The sequence below is a fragment of the Thamnophis elegans genome, chromosome 12, assembly GCF_009769535.1.
Source record: "Thamnophis elegans isolate rThaEle1 chromosome 12, rThaEle1.pri, whole genome shotgun sequence".
NCBI classification, from domain to species: Eukaryota; Metazoa; Chordata; class Lepidosauria; order Squamata; family Colubridae; genus Thamnophis; species Thamnophis elegans.
The window spans coordinates 46,442,700-46,462,320 of record NC_045552.1 but is presented as its reverse complement, the minus strand read 5'-3'; the positions used below and the strand labels follow the sequence as shown (position 1 = coordinate 46,462,320).

The following is a 19,621-nucleotide window of genomic DNA, read 5'->3' as shown; positions in this document are numbered from 1 at the left end:
TAAAAGCTCCAATAATGCGTGTGTGCTGAGAACTCAGGTGCATTCTCTCTCTCTCTCTCTCTCTCTCTCTCTCTCTCTCTCTCTCTCTCTCTCTCTCTCTCTCTCTCTCTCTCTCTCAATCTCTCTGATTGTTTATTTTATTTGTCGCTACTTTCACGTTGTTTCCGACCAACAACCTCTTCCCCCAGATCAGTTGGGATGGAGGCGGTGGGCGGGGAAGAGACAGGAAGGGAGACTTTGCCCATAAGTGCAAAAGCATAAGGGGTTGGCATAAACCTAAAAGCGGGCATAAGTGCACCAGCGTTCCTAACGTCTCTGTTTTCTTTCTGCCCCCATTTATTTGTACCCATTTCCTGTGTTCTCATTCATGTTTATTCTTATTCCTGTTATCTTGCACCTGTGTGACCAACTAAATAAATAAATAAGTAAATAAGCAAGCAAGGAAGGAAATAAGTAAATAAATAAATAAGCAAATTAGTAAATTAGTAAGTAACTAAGTAAGTAAGCAAGGAAATAAACAAACAAACAAACAAATAAATAAATAATGCTCAAAGGCACGGTCGTCTCCGGGATTTTTTTATTTTTTTTACAAAGGAGGGATCAACTCAATTGATCGGACGAGACTCGGTCCCCAGGACTGAGCCATCCCCGCTTGCAAGACTGGCGAGCGGGGGTCTCTCTCTTTCTCTTCCCTCTCTCCTCCCAGCCGCCCCAGCCTCGGCAATTCGTGCGGTTCCGCCGCTGGCTGTTTGCGTGGCAGGCAGCCCGGTTGGAAGGAGCGGGCGGCGGGCGCGCGAGAGCTGGAGCTCCCTGCGGGGACGCCTTAATGGGCCGATTCCATTTCAACGCAATGACGCCACTTGGAGAGCATTAATTGCTCCAGGAAAGTAAGAGAGAGGGGGGGGGAGAGAGAGAAGAAAGAAGAGAGAAAGAGTAGAAAAGAGAGGGAGAGGGGGAGATAGAGAGACGGAAGGTGAGGGGAGAGAGAGAGAGAAGAAAGAAGAGAGGAGAGAAGAGATGAGAGAAGAGAGGGAGAGGGGGAGACAGAGAGAGAGGGAAGGAGAGGGAGAGAGGGAGAGAGAGGGAGAAAGAGAAGAACGAGTAGAGAAGAGAGGGAGAGGGGGAGATAGAGACGGAAGGTGAGAGGAGAGAGAGAGAAGAAAGAAGAGAGGAGATAGAGAGAAGAAAGAAGAGAGGAGAGAAGAGAAGAGAGGGAGAGGGGGAGACAGAGAGATACGGAAGGAGAGGGAGAGAGAGAGAAGAAAGAAGAGAGAAGAGAAGAGAGGAGAGAGGGAGAGGGGGAGAAAGAGAGAGACGGAACGAGAGGGAGAGGGAGGAGAGAGAGGGGAGAAAGAAGAGAGAGGGGGATGGGGATGGGGAAATAGAGAGGGATGGGGAGGGTGAGGAACGCAGGGAGGGAAGAGAAGAGAAGGGGGAGGAGTCAGGGGGCGGAGTCCCCACCCCTCTCTTTTCCCCTCCCCTCTCTCCATTCACAAAGCGCGCCCCCGAGCGCTCTTTACATTCACAAAAAAAGAGAAAGCCAGCCGCCGCCCCTTCGAGGCCTCGTCTCCGCCCCGTAGGGAGGTCCCTTCCCAGCCTCATCCGGAGCCGCTGCGCTTTCGCGGGAGACGGCGCGGCTTTTCCTCGCCGCTGGCGGCGTCCCTTGACTGCCACCCGGGGGAGGGGGAGAGCGCCCGGCCAGACGCCCGGAGAACGGGAGCGACGTCGAGGTAAGCTCCCAGGCATCCCGGCGGAGACCTCATCCGTCCGGGGCTCGCTCCGGGGTCTCCGGTGGCTTTTTGGCAGCGCATCCGCCTCTTGGCTCCGGGTTCCGGGGCAAGTGGAGCGATCTAGAGCCTCCTTGGGTCTCCCAGCCCTGGACGCGGAACGCAGGACGCAGGGGACACTTCTCTCCCGGAGAGCCGACGGCTCCTGCTCTTAATCAGACGGCCCTTTTTGGCTGCACCCGCTGGCAGGGATTTGCCAAGCCCCGTCCGTTCCACGAGGGATTTTTTTTCCCGGGGTGGGAAAGCTGTCTACGGGAACTACCAATGGGGGAAACCCGACCACCTTGGCGCTCGGGGCGTCCTCTCTGCGCTCTTGCCGTTGGGTGGGTGGGGTCGCTCTTTGGAGGGAGGGGGCGAGCCGCAGAGGGCGCGGGGGGGGGGTGCTTTGGAAGGAGCCGCGATTCCCCCCTCCCTGCTCGTCCCTCCGACGGAGCTCAAGGTGCGACTTTATTCCTTCTTCGTCGAGATCTCAACCATTCGGGCTTTTGATCCGAATGGCAAACCTCGATTCTGCTGGGGATCTAACCGGGTTTAAGAATCGAACGTTAGACCCCTGTCTAACAAGAAGATCTCTCTCTCTCTCTCTCTCTCTCTCTCTCTCTCTCTCTCTCTCTCTCTCTCTCTCTCTCTCTCTCTCTGTGTGTGTGTGTGTGTGTGTGTGTGTGTGTTGGACTTTCCAGCTTGTGGGGTCTTGCTTTTTTCTCACTTCCCTCCCCACAAAAAAAGAAGAAGATGTATATGGATTGAAGAACTAAAACTAATAACCATCGTTTAGAATTCACGAATGTTGCAGCCCGGGTGGGGGTAGGGGTGGGGGATATTGGTGGTAGGAGAATTCCTTATTGAGTGGAATTCTGCCCTATTCTGCCCTCCCAAGAATTAGGAGCAGGAGAACGGACGGCCGAGAGAAGGCAAGAGATGCTCTGCGGAGCTACTGTTCAATTGGGAGAGATGGGCATTGCAATCCAAATCTTCCTCCTGATCCCTGGGATGTTGCGCGATCCCAAATCATCCTACAGGTGTTCGCTTTTTTTTAAAAAAAATAGTATTCCTAATGCTCAAGAAAGTGGCGAGGTTTATGGATCTCTTCGGGCAAACAGGACTGGGAAATTCTCCGACGATTTGACTATTACGGGTAAAATAGCTCGATGAAATGTTCACCTGGAGAGGCGAATCTGCCTTGGAGTAATGGATGGGTTCTCTCTTGACGTCTTAGAGGTTTCTTGGGTGTCTGCTGCAGGAATTGGGTTGGGGAGGGTGTCTTCTTGGTCTTTTCTACCAAACTTTAAGCTCTTGGGGGATGGCAGAATGTGGATGGTGTGGATGTAGCTGCACTAAAAAAAATAGGGTGCTCTCTTCATCATTCTATGTATCCCTGAAGTAGGCAAAATGCAAGCTCAACTGAGGTTTGGATAGATTGTCGGAACGGGAGACAGAAAATAATTTGGGAAAGGGGGAAAACCTTGTTATCCAGTAGTTTTGAAGGAGACCCATGGATTCCCTGGGGCAGTTAGGCAAATAGGAAACCGGGAAAGGGGGCTGGCTGAGCAGCTTGGGGGTGGGGGAATGATCCAAGGCTAGATGATCAAGGATGTTAATGAAACAAGGGGAAGATATTTCTTGGGAAGAAGGCATTTTGTGAACAATTTTGCAAGCCCGTATTTTGGTCCACCAGTGGACCAAAGCTCACTGGAAAAGGCAGTTGTGTTTGGAAGGGTCAGCAGTAAAAGGAAACAAGGCTGCCAGAAAAGAGGTGGTGAGGTGCCATCAAAGCTGACACAGACCAGAGCAAAGAAACAATCGAAAGGGGAAAAAAACAGTAAGAAAAAATTAGAAAATGTTGGAGAGAGCTGATCTGTGGAATCAACAGATATTGGATACGATTGAACAGATAGCTTCTTCTTCTTCTTCTTCTTCTTCTTCTTCTTCTTCTTCTTCTTCTTCTTCTTCTTCTTCTTCTTTTTCTCCTCCTCCTCCTCCTTCTCCTTCTTCTCCTTCCTCCTCCTCCTCCTCCTCTAAATAAAGGAAATAAAGACTATATTATTCTTCTTCCTCTTCCTCTCCTCGTCCTCTTCCATTTATTTTGTACAATGACATTGAAGATTATACTATCCTTCTCCTCCTTCTTCTTCCCCTTCTTCTTCTTCCCCCCTTCTCCTTCCCCTCCTCCTCCCCTCCTCCTTTTCCTCATTCTCCTTCTACCATCATCGTTTTAGAGAAGGGTTTTTTAAATAAAGGAATCAACCTGATTGCTTGTCATTGACCATTGACAATCCCTTGAGCCGGCTCTTAATTGTAAGAGTCTTCTATTATAATAATAATAAAAAAAATCCATCACCTTTGGTCTAGTACCAACCAACACATCACTGCCACTATCCAGCAAAGTAGGTTAGTGGCCAGTGATTTGTCCGTGGCCATTTGTGCTACAGCCTTCTCCTTGTTTCTCTAAAAGAAGGTCTGGGTCTGTGGCAGGAGCTGAGAGCCCTTGAGATACCACAACGAAGACTTGGATCTAGGAAGTTCTGCCTGCAGCTAGTGGTTACATCAGCATTCATTGATTGGGAAATTTGCAGCCAGAGGAGGGACCGTTTCCAAATTCATTCATTGGGACCACGCCCTCGCGGAGGGCATTGAGCAAGCTTCCAAAAGGAGGCTCCCAGGAAAGAGGAAACAGATAGAAAAGTTGCTACTTGTTGGGCTTTTAAGCTGGTTTTTCAATCTGATTCTCGGCAACTGAAGGATTGGCAATGGATTGCATGGAAAATGACTAGGATGATTATTCTCCTAAGACGTCCTATCATTGGCATAGAAGGAAAATGATGACTTGGACCAGGCAGTCCTCAACTTATGACCGCAACTGAGCCCAACATTTCTGTGGTTAAGTGAGACATTGGTTAAAGTGAGTGTTGCCCCATTTTACCACCTTTCTCGCCACAGTGGTGAAGTAAATCACTGCATTTGATCTTATTAACCCGGTTGTTAAGTGAATCTGCCCAACCCTCCCATGGCCTTTGGCTTCTCAGAAGGTCGCAAAAGGGGATCACATGACCCCAGGACACGGCGACCCTCATAAATATGAGCCAGTTGCCAAACGTCTGAATTTTGATCGGGTGACTATGAGAATGCTGCAAAAGTCGGAACTGTGAAAAACGGTCGTAAGTGTCTTTTCTCAGCGCTGTTGTGACTTTGAATGGTCACTAAAGGAACTGCTGTAAGTTGAGGACTATCTGTATAGAGTGGAAGGGGTGCTGTGGTGGCGCCGTGGTGAGAGTGCAGTACTGCAGGCTACTGCTGCTGACTGCCGGCTGACTGCAATTTGGCAGTTTGAATCTCAACAGGCTGAAGGTTGACTCAGCCTTCCCTCCTTCCGAGGTGGGTAAAATGAGGGCACAGATTATTGGGGGCAATAGACTCTGTAAACCACTTAGAGAGGGCTGGAAAGCACTGCACAGTGGTATATGTCTAAGTGGTATTGCTATTGAGTTCTACCACAAAACCGCGGTAGACTAAAGCGCGCTCGACGAAAGCGCGTACCTGACGTCATCACAGCGCGACGAAAACATCACGCTGTGAGCGGTAAAGTTAAAATTAATGCAAAAACCTTACCCTAACCCCCCCAAACCTAACCCTAACCCTAACCCTAAACCTAACCCTTAACCTAACCCTAAACCTAACCCTAAACCTAACCCTTAACCTAACCCTAAAACTAACCCTAAACCTTAACCTAACCCTAAACCTAACCCTAACGCTTAACGTAACCCTAACCCTTAACCTAACCCTAACCCTAAACCCAACCCTTACCTTTACGTGAATCGGCTTGCTTTAAAAGCGCTTTTTAAAGCGCCCTTTTTTCTCCGCGGTCGTATTTGTCGCGCTGCTGATGACGTCAGGTACGTGCTTTAATCGGGCGCGCTTTAGTGGATCGCGGTTTTGTCGTGCCACGTTGCTATTGCCCTCCCTCCCTCCCTCCCTCCCTCCCTCCCTCCCTTCCTTCCTTCCTTCCTCCCTCCCTCCCTCCCTCCCAGTTAGAATGCAGTATTGCAGGCTAACTCTGCCCACTGCCAATAGTTCAATCCTGAGGCTAAAGTTGACTCAGCCTTCCATCCTTCCGAGGTGGGTAAAATGAGGACCCAGATTGTTGGGGGCAAGAGGCTGACTCTGTAAAACCACTTTTAGGGGGTCTGTAAAGCACTGTAAAGTGGTATAAGTGCTATTGTTATCTGCAGAAATCAGGTGTCGAATGCAGAATTGGGCAGCAGCAGAATTTAGAAATTCATCCCTGTTAGACAACCCAATTCTTTGGAGAAGACCCTGATGTTGGGAAAGATGGAAGGCCAAAAGAAGAAGGCATGAGGATGAGATGGTTAGATAGTGTCATTGATGCAATGAACACGAAAGTGGGGCAAACTCTGGGAGATGGTGAAGGACAGGGGAACCTGATGTGCTGTGGTCCATGGGGTTGTGCAAAGACTTGGACACAATTTAGCAACTGAACCACGAAAAGCTAATCCAAAGCATGCAACTTGGGGTAGTTTACAAGATGGGCGTGTCTTTGCGATTGACTATACATTTATAAGGGGCACGGTGGCTCAGTGGCTAAGATACTGAGCTTGTCGATCAGAAAGGTCAGCAGTTCGGCGGTTCAAATCCCTAGTGCCGCGTAGTGGAGTGAGCTCCCGTTACTTGTCCCAGCTTCTGCCAACCTAGCAGTTCAAAAGCATGTAAAAAATGCAAGTAGGAAAATAGGGGCCACCTTTGGTGGGAAGGTAACAGTGTCCCATGCGCCTTCGGTGTTTAGTCATGCCGACCACATGACCACGGAGACGTCTTCGGACAGTGCTGGCTCTCCAGCTTTGAAATGGAGATGAGCACCGCCCCCTAGAGTCAGGAACGACTAGCACATATGTGTGAGGGGAACCTTTACTTTTATACATTTATAGGAGGTCAGTGAAGAACAATCCCAGGGTTTAGATCTGCTTGGAGCCTGTCCATTGGTTTCATCAGGAGTCCACCTGGGGCAACTTCTGAGATGCCAAAAGGACCATTTTCTGCAGGCTGTGGTGTTGAATGCGCTCAGCACATGCTCAGAAGCACTCTCCCCATTAACGAGATTGAGAAATGACCTTCCTGGACTCTAAAGCGCATTATTCTGTGGCTTCGGGCCAGGCGGAGAAGGATGAGCCCTTAATGGCACTTGAGTTTGTCCCACCTATTCTGCTTCTTGGGATTGCCAACACCACTGGTGTGTGGCCAGGCACGGTTGCAAACCAATTTCTCCTCCTCGGGGTTTTCTCAGCTTCTTTTCAGCCTGCTTTTCATGCTCGGCTGCTGCAGTGGCCAATTCTCCTCTTTTCCTCCCCCCCACCCTACCCCCTTCCTTTCTTTCCCTTCCCTGCAGTATCTATTTCAGTCTCTCCTGCTGGCTGGGTTGGATCCTTCCTGCCATTCCGTTCTGAATGGCAAACAGTTTATTGTCATTCAATCTTCCGCTTTCCCTCTTCCCTCCTCCTCCCTTCAGTTTGTTGCTGGAGAATTGTGGCAGGTCTTAAAGGGACCTTCCCGTCGTTCTTCAGGTCAGAGAGGCAGACCTTGTATTATTTTACGGAAAGCCTCACTAGGTGGCAGGGCAACGTGCGTGCTTCAAATTAAGCCCCTGGACAGCCTAGCAATGGTTCTTTTGAGTGGATTTTAGGAGTTGCATCTGGAGCATGTCCTGACTTCTGGGCTGGCTGGTGGTTGTCACTGTACGCTTAGGGTCAACAGAGCTGGTATTGGTGATAGTTTATTTATTTTAACGTATTTTTAAATTATTTTTTATGCCGCCCATCTTCCCTATAAGGTGAGTTTCCTATAAAGTTTCTCAGCTTTCCTGATGAGCTATAGGGTTAAAAAAGTCTATTTATTTATTTATTTATTTATTTATTTATTTATTTATTTATTTATTCATTCATTCATCCATTCATTCATACATTTATTATCAAACATACCCAAAACTCCTTCTTCCTTTTCTTTCTTTCTTTTTCTTTCTTTCTTTCTTTCTTTCTTTCTTTCTTTCTTTCTTTCTTTCTTTCTTTCTTTCTTCTTTGAAGTAGCAAACATACCCAATACTCCTTCTTTCTTTCTTTCTTTCTTTCTTTCTTTCTTTCTTTCTTTCTTTCTTTCTTTCTTTCTTTCTTTCTTCTTTGAAGTAGCAAACATACCCAATACTCCTTCCTCCTCCTATTTATTTATTTAAACTTTCCCAGATTTCTTGATTATCTGTAGGGTTAAAAATATTCATTCATTCATTCAATTATTCATATTTTGAGGTAGCAAACAAACCCATACTTCTTCCCTTTCTTTCTTTCTTTCTTTCTTTCTTTCTTTCTTTCTTTCTTTCTTTCCTTCCTTCCTTCCTTCCTTCCTTCCTTCTTTCTTTCTACTTTGAGGTAGCAAACATACCCTATATTCCTTCCTCCTCCTATTTATTTATTTAAACTTTCCCAGACTTCCTGATTATCTGTAGGGTTAAAAAAATATTCATTCATTCATTCATTCATTCATTCATTCATTCATTCATTCATTCATTTGTGCATACTTTGAAGTAGCAAATGCACCTAATACTTCTTCCGCCTTCTATTTTACCCACAATAGCAACGCCTGTGAGATGAGTTGAGCCGAGAGTTTCTCTAGCATTTAAAAAAAAACTATGATGTGCTTTGTGAGATGATTGTTGTACTGAAGCACAACGTGGTTTGTTTGGGTGGCCTTCAATAGGCTTTGCAGATTTTTCACTCCAGCTAATGTAATATTTAATGGTATAGAGAGGATTGTGTGAACCCAGCCAGTAGTGGTTTATTCAGCACTGCGGTGGTAAGAAACCCAGAAGTTGGCTGGCTGAATTATAGATGTGATTTGAGACTGTAGTAAGGTAAGATGACTATTTTATGTGATAGCTGATGTGATATAATGCTTAAGTGGTTAAGTCCATCTTAAACTGTGGAAACGTCTCTTGGTTAATTGTTGAAGTAGGGATGCTTCATTCCACTCTCCAAATTCACTGGATGGCTTTGGGCTAGTCGCTCTTTCACAGCCCTGCCTACCTCACAGGATTGTTGTTTGGAAACAAGGATGGAAACTAATCAAGGAGAGAAGCAACCTAGAACTTGGAGGACATTTCTTAACAGTGAGAACAATTAATCAGTGGAACAACCTGCCTCCAGAAATTGTGAATGCTCCAACACTGGAAGTTTTTAAGAAGAGATTGGACAGAAATTTATCCAGAATGGAATATAGAGTCTCCTGCTTGAGCTGGGGTTGGATTAGAAGACCTCCAAGGGACCTTCCAACTCTGTTGTGCTGTATTCTGTATTTTGTTTTGAAGGAAAAGCTAGGAGGTTTCCATGTGCTACCTTGAATTTCAGGCAGAATAAAAGAGGTTATTAATCCAATAAAGCATACATATAATAAGTAAAGTGATTGTGTCCAGTTTCAATGGTTCAAGAACTCTTTAAGTTCTTGAGATCCTAGAAAAATACTGGCAGCCCATCCAGGATAAATGACTCTCTTATAGTTAATAAGTGATCCTCCTCCTCCTCCTCTTGTTCTTCTTCCTCCTCTTCCTCTTCCTCTTCTACTTCCTCCTCCTCCTCCTCCTCCTCCTCCTCCTCCTCTTCTTCTTCTTCTTTTTCTTTTTCTTCTACTTCTTCTTCTTCTTCCTCCTCTTCTTTTTGGATCATTGAACTTTGCATGGTCAACTTCATCTCCAGGGCGCAGGTCCACTGCTTTGTTTGTTGATGGTGTCTTATTATTATCTCTGTTTTGGGTGCCCATGAGGTTGTCAGCCATTGACTTCTAGTTGGTTGGCAGTCTTGGGAACCTTGGAAGGTGCTGCTCTCAGGACATGTCCATACCAACGGAGCTGGCCTTCTCTCCTCTTCTCTATAACTGCTGCCACACCAAAAATGCTGTCGAATAGTGATATCCAACGGAGCATTCACATTTCCATGGCATGGAGAGAGAGCTTTTGTCTGAATGAGGGACCTTTCTCTCTTAGTGATTATCTTCCTTGCAGCGAAGGCTAAATGGGCAGCCTTACATCCAGATGTTGGTTGAGTGCCAGGGAACTAATGACAATAGATATGGCCTAGGATTTTAATATGCCTTGTCCACGGAATGGGGAAGTCTTCCTTGCCAAGCGGTTGAGTGACAGCACGGGGCCTTCACACAGAGAAGAAATTGAATGCTTTTGCCACCTCGGTTGATTTTACTTTGCATTGGAGGCTGTTTTTAAGAACAAGGTTGTTCCCCACCCACCCGCCAGCTTTGCTCCCGGACTCTAGCTCAGGATCTCCAGCAAAGGAGAAAGAACAAAAGAAATTGGATTGGGAGAATTGGGTTGATTTCCAAAGATGCATTTAGTGTAGCGCGATTTTCTTTTTTCTTTTTCAATTGCGGAAAGGAGCCCTTGTTCTTCCTTTGGGCACCGCCTCCATTTTCATCCTCCATAGGGATCCCGTCAGTGCCAGGATAGGATCTCTTTTCTCCCTTCCTTCTTCCCACACTATGGGAAATCCCCGGATGGATTCACGCAACACATTCAGCTAAAATGGAGCTGAATGATTTGTGATTCATTTGGTTGTGGGTACCGTCAATGAATATTATGGGGAGTGTGTACGTATATGTATATATTTTTTGCTGATAAAGAAATAAAGATAGACTAGTATAGATCTATTTCAAGCTATTTAGCTCTCATCAACTAGCCATACCCTTACTGGGATTTGAACCTGGGCTGTTTTTACATCTTAGGCACTTGTATTAATCTCTGAGCCACAAGTTTTCCTCCCCCCCATATTTGGGAAGACCAGGTACTTTGATAGAAGAAAAAACACTTAATCTGTATCTGTATCTATATCTTTATCGCTTGGGTTTTGACAGATGACAAGCTCAATTTCTTGTTTATGTATTGTATATGTATAGCTATAGGTGTGGGTATAGGTATGTGTGTGCATGTACATATATATATGCATCTATCTATCTCTATCTCAATCTGTATCTATCTGTCCTCCCCCCTGTCTCAATATCTATCTATCTATCTATCTATCTATCTATCTATCTATCTATCTATCTATCTATCTATCTATCTATCTATCCATCCATCCATCCATCCATCCATCCATCCATCCATCCATCCATCCATCCATCCATCCATGATACATTTATATCTGGGAACATATTATGGTATATTGATGTGGGTTTAGCGTGTTTGGTTAATGAAACTTATATGGGTTGAGAATCTGAGTTTAACGTGGTTTTGCAAAACTAGCCCTCTGTGAATCCCCAAAGCTCCATAATTTGGACAAGAGGACTTTAGCTCAGCTTACAGATCACCCGTATTTCACTTTGCAAGGTTTCTACTACATTGTTCTCTGTGGGCCATACCAGGATGTCTGAGGCTCCAAAGACTTACCAAAAGAGTGGGATGGCATGGGAGAATACTTGGACCGGTGCTTTGCCATTGTAGATGCTGGGGTGAATAATGTGCCTAGACAGTCTTCTTCCACCGTCTGCTTCACTGCTCTGAGTTATAGGTAGTCCTCCACTTGGAACCAGAGCATCTGTCACTAAGTAATGCAGTCCTTAAGTGAACTGCACCTGATTTTACAGCCCTTTTTTTGCTGTGATTGTTAAGCTGTTCAACAAATCTGGCTTCCCCCATCAATTTTGCTTGTCAGAAACCAGCTGGAAAGGTCCCAGACGTCAATTACGTGAACCTGGGATGCTGCAACCATCGTAAACAATGTCCAGGCCACTTGTTAAGCACTTGAGTTGAGATCGTGTGACTGTGGTAACCCTGTGATGGTCATGTGTGAGGACACACTTAGAATACTGCATCCAGTTTTGGACACCCTATTATAAAAAAAGATGTTGAGATGCTGGAAAGAGTGCAGAAAAGAGCAGCAAAGATGATTAGGGGATTGGAGGCTAAAACACCTAAAGAACGGTTGCAGGAATTGTGTTTATCTACAGTAGTCTATTGCCGTGATGGCAAACCTATGGCATGCATGCCAGGGGTGGCACGCAGAGCCCTCTCTGTGGGCATTTTTGCCATTGCCACAGCTCAGCCAGCTGGTCATCAGGTTTCCGAGATAGCAATATCAATAGCAGTTAGACATATACCGCTTCATAGGGCTTTCAGCCCTCTCTAAGCGGTTTACAGAGTCAGCATATTGCCCCCAACAACAATCCGGGTCCTCATTTTACCCACCTCGGAAGGATGGAAGGCTGAGTCAACCCTGAGCCGGTGAGATTTGAACAGCCGAACTGCAGAACTGCAGTCAGCTGAAGTAGCATTTAACCACTGCGCCACCTTGGCTCTGTGTGTGCGTGCGCACCAGCCAGCTGGACATTGAGTTTCCAGTGTGCATGTGCACCTTCCAGCTTGGGCACTCTGTGCCTCAAAGGTTTGCCATCACTGGACTATTGAAAAGAAGGACCAGGGGTGACATAATAACATTGTTCCAATAGTTGAGTGGTTGCCACAAAGAAGAGGGAGTCAAGCTACTCTCCAAAGCCCCTGAGGGCAGGACAAGAAGCCATGGGTGGAAACTGAACAAAGAGAGAAGCAACTTAGAACTAAGGAGAAGCTTCCTGACAGTGAGAACAATTAATCAGTAGAAAAACTTGCCTCCAGAAGTTGTGAATGCTCCATCACTGGAGGCTTTTAAGCAGAGACTGGAGAGCCACTTGTCTGCAATGGTAAAGGATCTTCTGCTTGGGAAGGGAGTTGGACTAGAAGACCTCCTAGCTTTCTGTTCTATTCTAAAATACCATGTAGAGCTTGGAACGGTTCTAAGGGTGGGCAGATGTTATGCACATGTGATGCAGAAGAAACTGTCCTGTGCATTGAGCCCCTGCCCAACTCAGATTAAGATTTGCATCGTCTTCTTTTGTTTTCTCCTGTCATCCTTTTCGTTTGAACCCAAAAAAGAGAGAATATTTTCAATGAATCCTTGCTGCTTGTCATTCTTTTATCTTCCCTTTGATGGGTGGAACACCCAAATTAGCTTTGGCTTTTAGCAATCAAAGGGAGGAGATCGTGATCTTCCACTCTTCTTCAAGGTCAACCTGACCAATGAAAATCAATCTTCCCACCGCTGTGCCTCTTCCTGTCAGCGGTTTGCTGTTCAAGGCAGCACCAGCTCTTGTGTAATTTTGTTGGCCTGGACATCACGTTTTCCCCGTTTGCTCCTTTCCTAACCTGGAAGCCTCCAGCTGGGGTGGAACCACAGGGCTCAAATGGAGGGTTGTCGTCTAAAAAAAAAACTCTAGTGGGCATCAGGTTGGGAAGACTATAATATAGAAATCAGGCTTTCTCTAAGAAATGGAGAGCAATCAATGGATTGTGTCCAATCAATTGCTCCAGTAATGATTTCCCCCCCTGATCCTTGAGAGGCCAACCTCTCTGGATTGATCAATGAAGCTTCTCTGTCCCCAACTAATCCAGGTACTGTAACATCCAAGCCAAGTAAATGATGGGCATATTCGGCTAAGTTATGGTTTGTTGAAGGATGCATCCATAATAACCTAGACTAATGGATCACAGCAGATGGGACATTTGCTACTTAATGCACGGGATGACTTTGGTCATATGAGTCTTCAAATCCTTCAACTGAAGCAACTGCCTTCAAATATTCTTCAGTTGTCCCTACAGTTTATTGAGCAAATTTTTAACTTGAGACTACGAAACGCAACCAAGGATTGCCAACCAGTGAATGCTAAACCCAAACCCGAGCTTTGACATTCTCTTGTGTGTGTGTCAGAGGTGGGTTCCTACCAGTTCGCACCAGTTCGGTAGAACCGGTTCATCAAATCTACCGAACTGGTTAGAAGAAGTTCCACTAGTGGACCCGGAAAGCAGGCCACACCTACAGAAGAGGTTCCAAAATTTTTTGAAACCCACCACTCACACACACACAAACACACACAGACAGACTTACACAGAGAAAGAGAAAGAAAGAAAGAAAAAAAAAGAAAAAAGAAAAAGTGAGAGATGAAAGAAAAAAAGGAAAAAGGGACAGAGAGACAAAAGGAAGGAGAGAAAGATAGATAGAGAGAGAGAGAGAGAAAGAGAGAGAGAGAAAGAAAGAAAGAAAGAAAGAAAGAAAGAAAGAAAACACATGGTCGGCAAGCCACTCCCACCAGGTCACATGGCCGGCAAGCCACTCCCACAAAGGAAGCCACACCCACAGAGTAGGTTCAAAAAATTTTTGAAACCCACCACTGGTGTGTGTGTGTGTGTGTGTGGAGGTGGGGGATGTCATGGAAAGCCCAACAAAAATGTTCTACAGAGATGCAGCAGAGAAAATGTGGGCTTAATTGTGGCCTGGATGGGACACAAATGAACTACCCCTGTTCAACTGCTCCAAGCTTTCAAACAAGGAAAAGGAACAAGGTGATTCAGATGATTATAATTCTGTTATTTCCTCACTGCAAAATGGCTGATTCAGCTGGTTCTTTTATAACAGCAGTCTTGCTATCTAGTCAGGTAACAGCTCCCTCCTAACATGCTGGGGAAGGGACGGACTCATATAATATGCTATCTGTGGATTGGGATGGAATCCGTGGATCAGAATGTTGTGATGATTGCTTGTTCTCCTAGCCTGTTGTGTAAACCAAGCCTTTGAGGTTGAGCCATGCAATAGATTACATGCTTTGGTATCAAACATTGCCTAACAAGAGATTTGCCAACTTGAAACATGTGTGAAATCATCCTGTGTTTCAATAGAGATGGCTGAATTAGTAGTTCCATACAAATGTTCTCTATGACAACAAGTAGTCCTCAGTTTATGAAAGAAATTGGGACTGGAATGGCCATCACTAAGCAATGCAGTCATGAAGTGCAATGTCACACGACTGTACTGCTTTAGTGACAGCAGTTTTGGCAGTCCCAATTGCTGTCGTTAAGCAAGGACATTAGGTAAGTGCGACTTCCAACTTCCTGCTGGCTTCCCCATTGACTTTGGTTGTGGAAAACCAGCAGGGAAGGCTGCAAATTACAATGATGTGACTTCAGGATTCTGTAATGGCTAGAACTCCAAGGACAGTAGTAATCACCACTTGTTCAGTGCTGTCATAAGTTTGAACTGTTGCTGAATGAGTTAAGCAAGGATCATAGATACCAATCAGATCCTGTTCAAATAAGTTTCCAATTCAAACATGCATGTCTTTGCCTTCCTAAAAATTCCTGTCTAGGATCTACCAACCATGGCATTAGGGAGATATCTTCCAATACAGGAAGGAAGGCAGCAAGGTGTGGGAAGAGAAAGTTGAGTACCCCACCTGTTCTTTTGTTCTTTTAAGTAGCTTCCTACAGTATCAGAAGATAACAGCGTTCCGTGCGTCTTTGGTGTTTAGTCATGCTGGCCACATGACCACAGAGACGTCTTCGGACAGTGCTGGCTCTTCGGCTTTGAAATGGAGATGAGCACCACCCCTTAGAGTTGGGGATGACTAGCACATATGTGTGAGGGGAGCTTTAACTTTACAGTATCAGACTGAAGTAAGCGTCCGTTGCCAATCCAATCAGCTTTTGTGCAGGGAACTGGAGAAAGTGTAAGAGTTGACATGGGCAAGGCTAAGCAGCATCATTAAGTCAACAGTGAGCAAGTGTCCCCCATTCTGAAGGCTGGAATTTCCAATTATTCAAGAGGCATATGAAAAGACCCAGCATTTGAAATCTGGAGCTAACTACTACTACTACTACTACTACTACTACTACTACTACTACTACTTCTTCTTCTTCTTCTTCTTCTTCTTCTTCTTCTTCTTCTTCTTCTTCTTCTTCTTCTTCTTCTCCTCCTCCTCCTCCTCCTTCTCCTTCTCCTTCTCCTTCTCCTCCTCCTCCTCCTCCTCCTCCTCCTCCTCCTCCTTTAATTCCTCTTTTACTGCTTTGGGTGTAGCTCTTGCTCTGGCAGCCTCAACCATTGTTAATTGATGTTGTTGTAGTATGTCTTTGATGTTATCTCCCTATTTTCTTCTGGGTTTCCCTCTTCTTCTTTGACCCCTTCCTCTATGGAATCTGGGACTAACATCTATCTTTTTTCTCTTTCAGTTGATTTCTGGGATCTACCATTGGGTAGATCTTCTCTTCATAGATGACTTATAACTTCTCTGCAATATATTAAAAAAAAACCTTCTCTAGCTGGATTGTATCTGTGAAACTTCTGTTGAAAGCTTGTTCCAGGATACAGAATTGTGTATCTGGAATGTCAAGACGTATATAGCTGTCCTTTGAGTGAAGACTGATGGGTGTTTTCAGAAGCTATACGATTTTGGGTAGCACTGGAGGGATTCCCCCCCCAACTTGATGATATTTGTTCATTCTTAGGATTAACACACTTGTTGTTCATAACTTTTGCTTCTTCTTCTTCTTTCCCCCGTAGGAGCTTCTGATGTTCCCTGTTGATCCCAGCCTTTCTGCTCTCCCAGAATGCCCCTGGCATCCAGCACCACTGAGCACAGCCCTGAAGAAGTCATGGACTCCATGCCGGATGAGTTCCAGCAGGTCCTTTCCATCAGCCAGATCCGTGCCACCCGTGCCACCAATGACTACGTGGAGAGACCTGCCTGCAAACAGGCCACTTCCATGGTTTCGCTGTCCCAGACGCCGCCGGTCCATAAAGTGGAGGTGACTCAGGAACGCCTGGTGTCCCCCGTCTTCCAGGAATTTCACCCCAGCCAACCCCACCAGACACTCCTGCCCCAACAGCCTCTGAGCCATTCCAGCACAGCCAGCTCCATCTCCCACAGCACTGCCACGTCAGAGCAGCAGCTCCTCAGGGCCATCACGCCATCGCACTCCGGACACTCACTCATCCGGACGCAGCCTCGGGCAAGCGACCCGAAGGCCGAAGAGCTGCTGAAGGGGACCCCGGAGAAATCCCCCACCCTTCACCCAGGCCATCTCTTCATCTGTGAAGAATGTGGTCACTGCAAATGTGCCCAGTGCGCCACTGCCCGCACCTTGCCCTCCTGTTGGCTCTGCAACCAGCGTTGCCTCTGCTCGCCGGAGAACCTCATTGACTATGGGACTTGCCTCTGCTGCGTCAAGGGGATCTTTTACCACTGCTCCTCGGATGATGAGGACACCTGTGCAGACGATCCCTGCTCCTGTGGCCCTGGCTCTTGCTGTGCCCGTTGGGTGGCCATGGGCTTGCTCTCCTTGCTCATGCCCTGCCTATGCTGCTATCTACCTACCTTTGGTTGCCTCAAACTCTGCCAGAAGGGCTACGATGCCGTCAAACGGCCAGGCTGCCGCTGCCAGAACCACACCAATACCGTTTGCAGGAAGATCTCCCCGCCTAGTGGTCTCGCTCTCCCCAAAACTTTGGACAAACCAGTATGACTCCTCTTGGGAAGGGGTAGGGAAATGGTTGTTCTCTTTGACCTCCTTCTTTCGGCTCCCTTCTCTTGAGAGCCTCTGGCGCGAGAACAAAGCAGAGCACCAAATTTTTGGTTAGCTGTTGAGGTTCTCCTGGGAGATTAACCACCGTTTCTGGAATGGGGGGGAAGCCACGGGTCGCTGTGTCCAAGCTGAGCTTTTTAAGGCCTCGCACATTTTGGTCCTAGCCAAGGGCAGGTGGAGGCATGCACTAGTCATCTTGGACATCAGGTTGGGTGTGGAAGGGGGCGGGGTGGGAGGGAAGATGCAATTTGCTATGGATTGGCTCAGGAGTGTGACCTCCAGAATGCCTTATGAGTTGACTCGTCTGTCGGGGTTCCAAAAAGAGAGGTATTGCCCCCCTCCAAAAAACATGGCATCTTCAGGACAAGGCCACCCAGTTTTCTTCCTTTCTTTTTCGCCGGGCCACCATGGCTGCCTCCCTGGCATCCCAACCCTTCCATCTGCTGTGCACAGTTTGCAGGTGAGAAGAGGCTGGTCGCCGGAAGCATTAAAAATGCTGTAGGAACAGGTGTTTCTGCAAACCTGTAGCAAGGTGAGGTTTCCAGAGAGGAGAAAGATGACACGGATGTTCTCGCTGGTTATACAGGGAAGTTAAGTAGCTTCGGAAGAATGGCAGAAGGACAGTGTGGAGCCATGATGATGAACCTATGGCACGCATGGCAGAGGTGGCACACAGAGCCCTCTCTGTGGGCACATGCGCTGTCGCCAGCTGCTCTTACGGTTTGTGGCACGCACATGCACACTGGCCAGCTGGTCTTTGCAGGTGCTGGAGCACCGGAAAACAGCCTGGAAACTTCCACAAAACAGGCTGTTTTTAGGCCATTTTTGGAGCTGTTTTCAGGCTGTTTTCTGGCTGTTTTGGGACCATTTTTTCAGACTGAAAACTGCCCTCAAAACAGCCAAAAACAGGCATGTGTGTGCTAGCCAGCTGGTCTTCAGGTTTCTGGTGCCCCAGTGTGTGCGAACACCAACTGGCCGGCATGCATGCATGTGCTGGAAACCCGAAGACCAGCCAGTAGTTGCATTCATGCCCCCTGGCCAGCTGTGGTTTTTGGTGCTCTGGCACGCAAGCCTTCATACGTGTTCCAATTTGGGCACTGAGTGCTGAAAAGGTTTGCCATCACTGGTGTGGAGTGTCTTGCACAATTATAGTCCTTTGATTTACAGCTTGGTTTAACGTGAGGGGTTTCTGGACAACTGAATTCTTCTTCTTTCGACCCCTTTTTAGAGATCACAACTAACCAAGTCCTCCTGAGGTCCTACTTGGCAGATACCACTTCTGAATCGGAGGTGCTTCCCCACCCATCTCCTGACTCCCGGCACAGAGGTTCTATTCTGGGGTGTTACAGAACCAAGCCCTGATCTACCAATAAAAGTAGCAACTTTTTTTTATAACTGGCATCCGTGACCCATTTATTTATTTTTCCTCTTTGAAGCACAAATGGAAACATACAAGGGAAGGGAAGTTCATGCCCTTTGGCCTGGCCATAGAGAGTTTCATTTTCAATGAAAATGGAGCTTCTCATTTAAGAAGGGCAGGAACAGTCTTTCAGCTGCACCATCTGTTGGATGTGTTGTGGAATTGGCTCCCTGTCTTACCTGAGGACCTCAATCCCACTCATTTAAAGAGACCAACATAACTCACAATTACCTCTACCCTGAAAGTCTTGCACTGTCTAGGCACTGCGGTAGAAGAGCTGCATTTTTTGGATTTGGGGAGAATCACAGCTCAGAGGTCACAGAGATGCCCTCACATTCCAAGGATCATAGATTCAATCCCATGTGCCTTGAGGAAGAAGAGTTGTGAGCAGTGGTGGGATTCAGCCAGTTCCCACCTATTCAGGAGAACCGGTTGTTAGCCTTCTAAGCAGTTCGGAGAAGCAGTTGTTGGAAGAAATCTCCTTTTGTTTTTTCCCACTTTACAGGGCTAATCCTGTAAGGAAGGCAGGAAGGAAACATTCTGGTGTTGTTTCTAGCCTCATCTTTATTGCCCTCCTTACAGAAACTGCCTCTCCAGTTAACCCTTATGACATTGTAACACTAAGGCCAAGTGCCTATCGACGTGAGAGACGTTGACTTGGCCACATAAGCCAGTCACATGACCACCAAGCCACGCCTACCCAGCTGGTCATCAGGAAATTTCTCCTTAGTTCTAGATTGCTTCTTTCCTTGGTTAGTTTCCATCCATTGTTTCTCCTCTTGCCTTTTACTTTGTTGGAAAATACTTTTGCCTCCTCGTCTTTAGAGGAGCACCTCAAACATTGGAACACTGCTATCATGTCACCCCTAGTCCTTCTTTTCGTTAGACTAGTCATACCGGTAGCCTTGCCTTTAGTTTTTTGCATCATGCCAATTTTGAAACATTTAATTCATTAGGAAACTATTTTCT

General features: G+C 46.6%; 1 protein-coding gene across 1 annotated transcript; it reads left to right on the top strand.

The window, feature by feature from the left end:
- Nucleotides 1-1,603: 1,603 nt before the first annotated feature.
- SPRY3 (sprouty RTK signaling antagonist 3) lies at nt 1,604-17,417 on the top strand. Its single transcript, XM_032228345.1, has 2 exons — nt 1,604-1,730; nt 16,211-17,417. The coding sequence occupies exon 2, from the start codon at nt 16,258-16,260 to the stop codon at nt 17,170-17,172; it is 915 nt and encodes a 304-aa protein (XP_032084236.1). The 5' UTR covers nt 1,604-1,730; nt 16,211-16,257; the 3' UTR covers nt 17,173-17,417.
- The last annotated feature ends 2,204 nt before the right edge of the window (nt 17,418-19,621 follow it).

Coding starts and splice junctions, on each gene's coding strand:
- SPRY3 (XM_032228345.1), top strand. CDS start 16,258: ATGCCCCTGGCATCCAGCACCACTGAGCACAGCCCTGAAGAAGTCATG.